Below are 4,158 nucleotides of genomic sequence, written 5' to 3' on the forward strand. Positions count from 1 at the left end.
AGCTAAAAAACATTTTGTTTAGTTAACATGCATAGAAGGCGAATTTTTAGAGCATAAGCCCAAAGAAAACAGAGTTAATAGCATACAACACAAGATTTTAGATAACTTGATAAAATCAAATTGTCTAAGGTGGGAATCGAACCCACGACTCTCTTCGCTCTTTACACATCATCGTGAGTTCGATTCCCACCTTAGGCAATTTTGTTTTGAAGTTTAGTTTAAGTTTTTTTTATCCACAACGAGGAAGCTCTTGCCTGAATCTCTTATTGACACTTGATGGAAAGTGATGATCAGGCCGAAGGGAATGACGGTGGAAGCGAGGTTCACCAGGAATCCTCAACCACAGAAGAACTGGCTACATAGGTACCTTCAACTGCCGGAACACAACAATGCTATTATAACATTATTACGGCGACAGACTTATTTAGGTAGATGGTGGTAGCTAGCCAGGCGGAGTTAGAACAAGCCCTACCACCATCCAGAAAAAAATATTATTAAAAAAAACTTTTTTAAAAACAAGATTTGTATAAACGCAGTTGTACTATTGTATACAAGGTTCAAATAATTTCGAAAGCTTTGTATCGCGCATGGAATTTACGTATTCCTCTTTTTTTCTGTTTGCGCTACAAGCTTTCGAAATTATTTGAACCTTGCATACAATATTTTTTTTCGTTTTAGTAGGTACAACTGTATTTTAGAATAAAAGCTTGTGATTAAAAAAGTTTTTTTAAATTATAACTAATTGTATTTTACACTTTTTAGTTGTATCTCAATCTCAGAGCTTTGGTCATCATTTAGCACCAAAGTGCTCGGGAAGACGAATCCAACGAACCCAAACACGATAAGTTTTCGCCGTTTCGTTTAGGAGTTCTTATGGCCACCTCCTGACTCCATCATCAGGAATCTGGACATCATCTAGCACTAAAGTGCTCAAAAAGACAAATCCAACAAACCCAAGCTCGATAAGTTTTCGCCGTTTCGTTTAAGAGTTCCTATGGCCACCTCCTGACTCCATCATCAGGAATCTGGACATCATCTAGCACTATCACTAAGTAATGTGCTTAAAAAGACAAATCCAACAAACCCAAACTCTATGAGTTTCCAACGTTCCGTTTAGGAGTTCCTATGGCCACCTCCTGACTCCATCATCAGACCAGCTCAATGGTACCTACCATAATATTACATTGTCATCGTACTTACATTAGTATACCAAATTTCAGCTCAATTGGTTGAGGAAAACTGGTCTTAAATTCAGTTGCAAGATTTACTAACAAGTAAAGTCAAATCCCATCAAAAACAATACTTGTCAAAAAAACCAAGTCTCGCAACTCAGTTGTTCTACGGTAAAAAGTTGTGAGATCCATGTAATACCAAGTCCAGGCCAGGAAATCTTTAACGTTTTACATAAATTATTGACTAGGCCATCGCACTAAATAATTTAATTTACACGTCTTTTCATGNCCTGTTAGGGATATATTAAGTCCGCTACAGAGCAATAAACACAGTGGTTGGTAGTAACATAATAAATATATTGGTATCAAAGGTATCAAAGCACACGTAGAATATTTACAATAGAGAGTTCGTCATAGCCATTACACAGCTAAAGACAACATCACATTTGAATATAAATGACAGTTCTATCATAGCGGTTCCAGCTAGCCAGCTCTACGTTATACAGCATGAAGGTGCTCATCAACAGAAACAATTTGTGAAATATCATTTTTCTTGGTATTCTGTTCGGTACGAAGATACCTAGATTCTTTACTTTTATGTATCAACCTGATTCTTACCTTCTATCAAGACTATTCAATCTATAAAACAATTGAAAAAGTGATTTTCTCACAAAAATAATAACTAGGAATTATTTTATTATTTTCATTAAACACTAAAGGTTCTTTCTTTTTGTTTCAGGCAGAAGTGATGAGGACCCAGAAGGTGCCAGCTACTCTGCTGCTGTTGCTCTTTGCAATAGAAGCCCTTGACGCCAACAGAAGAAAACAAAAAGAGAAGATCATGCCAACCATCATCAACATATGTGACATAAACGACCGAGACTCCAAAGTACACTGCTACTGCGAGCTCAGTCAAGAAATCAACGAAGCAGTCAAAACTGAATGCTGGGTCTTCAACGGAGGCATTGAAAAAACTGACCCTTTATGGACAAGCTTCACCTCTCAGTCCAACATAGAAACATTAGCTTTCAATGTAAGAGCAGACGGCGGACTAGATTTCGTCCCCTCAAAAGTATTCAGATACACAAGAAAGCTGAAAAACTTTAGCATAAAATTCAGCTCTATACCAAAAATAGACAGTTACACGTTTGCGAATCTAACAGCAATACAAGAAATGACGCTAACAAAGAATCAAATAATATATTTAAGTAAACACTCGTTTTATAACCTACCTAATCTAACAGTTCTCACCTTAGACGAGAATAGAATAAAAGAACTAGTGACAGAGACATTTTTAGATCTTCCAGCTTTACAGAAACTGTACCTTACTAGTAATAATATAACTGTAATACAAGACGGAGCATTCAGGAGTCTTGTGAACTTGCTAGAGCTAGAGTTGGATAGGAATAATATAAGCGAGCTAAGGAAAGAATGTTTCGATGGACTCGCCAATCTCAAACGGTTAGATTTGAGGAGGAATAAAATTGCAACATTGAATTCCTTCACGTTCATCGAGCTTTGGAACCTGCATTCTTTGTTGCTGGACTACAATGAAATTAATATGTTGGCGCAAAGGACGTTCGACGGATTGTCGCAACTGAGAAAGTTGAGTCTAAGTCACAACAAGCTGGTAACTTTGACCGGTGGGCTATTCGAAGGGGTGAGGGGTCTAGCCGCCTTAGATCTTAGGCATAATAAACTAAGAAGATTCACTTACGACAACATTCGACCCGTCTACGATAATCTCAAGAACCAAAATAGCTACATCTATTTAGATGGTAAGTTTATTCGCTATGTGGATTACTTTGTAATAATTTATTCGCCATTTACCAGATTAAGTACTTTTTGATAAATCTTTACTTTGTAATAAATCAAAATCTAAGTCTCATTATACAATTCAAGTCTATTAAAAGTAGATCTTATTACATAAATAGATGAGTCACCTTGCTCTAAGTGATTAGCTGCTGTCTGTCATCCAAATGTTCTTGAAAAATATAAAGCACTTTGAAGGAATAGGTAATATTAATTTAAATAAACTTTATACTAACAAAAGGCAATAGTTAAGTACTTCATTAACGCAATCAGCTTTATAATTCAAAAAGTGGATTGAAGTGAAGACTCGAGTAAATTAATATCTGCCTAATTTTATAATTGGCTCGAAAGATAGAAGCGAATTCAATTAACGAATAAAAATCAATTAGTCCCAGCGAATCGGATTCAAAAGTCATCATTACTCCAATTAAGATGTTTAATTAAGTCTTGGATTGTTACAGGGAATGAATTCACCTGCGACTGTCACCTGGCGTGGATGCATAAGCTTCGGCACGAAGCTAAGAGCGTCAAAGTACGGACGTCTCTCGAAAATTTCGTCTGCAAATTCACCATCGATCCAGTGCTGAATTCACACTTCAGCTACTATGAACGTAGCGTGATAAACTCAAACAATTTGTACGAAACTGACGACAAGAGTCAAACAAAAGATTACTCGGATAATTCTGACGATATATTTCATGACGAAATAGATGATGCTTACGCAGACGAACCGAAATTGGCAAGGAAGGAAAACGAGAAAACTCTCCTTCAAATCCCCGTTGAGTTGCTGCCGTGTCCTCAAGACGTCAAAACTGTTACAGATAGAACCTACACTTATCCTTCTCAAAACGAAGCAAAGGATTACAGAAATCTCATCCAATCGTCGACGTCAGCCGCAAACGATATTAGCCTTTCTGTTTTCCTGTTTACCATTTCGTTTCTCCTAAGATATTAATGGGCCACTCAATATAAAAATGAAGATTAATATTTACGACTTTTGTGTTGACAGAAACAAACGCCCCTGTTTTCGCGTAGAAACTTGTAAAGACGAAATTAAATTTAGAAATACTTATGAAACTGTACATATAACTATAGGTATGTAAAAAATGTGATATAAATATAAGATAAATTGTAAAATAAGCGTAAAACTAAGGAATCAAAACAGGACTTTAAT

The 4,158-nt window shown here is 36.3% G+C and overlaps 1 protein-coding gene across 1 annotated transcript; it reads left to right on the plus strand.

Annotated features, from left to right (window-relative positions):
- The first annotated feature begins 1,920 nt into the window (after positions 1-1,920).
- LOC114354387 (connectin) lies at positions 1,921-3,958 on the plus strand. Its single transcript, XM_028306751.1, has 2 exons — positions 1,921-2,950; positions 3,446-3,958. The coding sequence occupies exons 1-2, from the start codon at positions 1,921-1,923 to the stop codon at positions 3,937-3,939; spliced, it is 1,524 nt and encodes a 507-aa protein (XP_028162552.1). The 3' UTR covers positions 3,940-3,958.
- Positions 3,959-4,158: the final 200 nt, after the last annotated feature.

This window comes from Ostrinia furnacalis, unplaced genomic scaffold (assembly GCF_004193835.3).
Source record: "Ostrinia furnacalis isolate ACB-3 unplaced genomic scaffold, ASM419383v2 OfSCF2047, whole genome shotgun sequence".
Lineage (NCBI taxonomy): Eukaryota > Metazoa > Arthropoda > Insecta > Lepidoptera > Crambidae > Ostrinia > Ostrinia furnacalis.

Excerpts from the sequence above, each read along its gene's own strand:
- LOC114354387 (XM_028306751.1), top strand. The coding sequence starts at position 1,921 with ATGAGGACCCAGAAGGTGCCAGCTACTCTGCTGCTGTTGCTCTTTGCA. Across the intron at positions 2,951-3,445 it reads TAGCTACATCTATTTAGATG|GGAATGAATTCACCTGCGAC; the intron begins GTAAGTTTATTC and ends GGATTGTTACAG.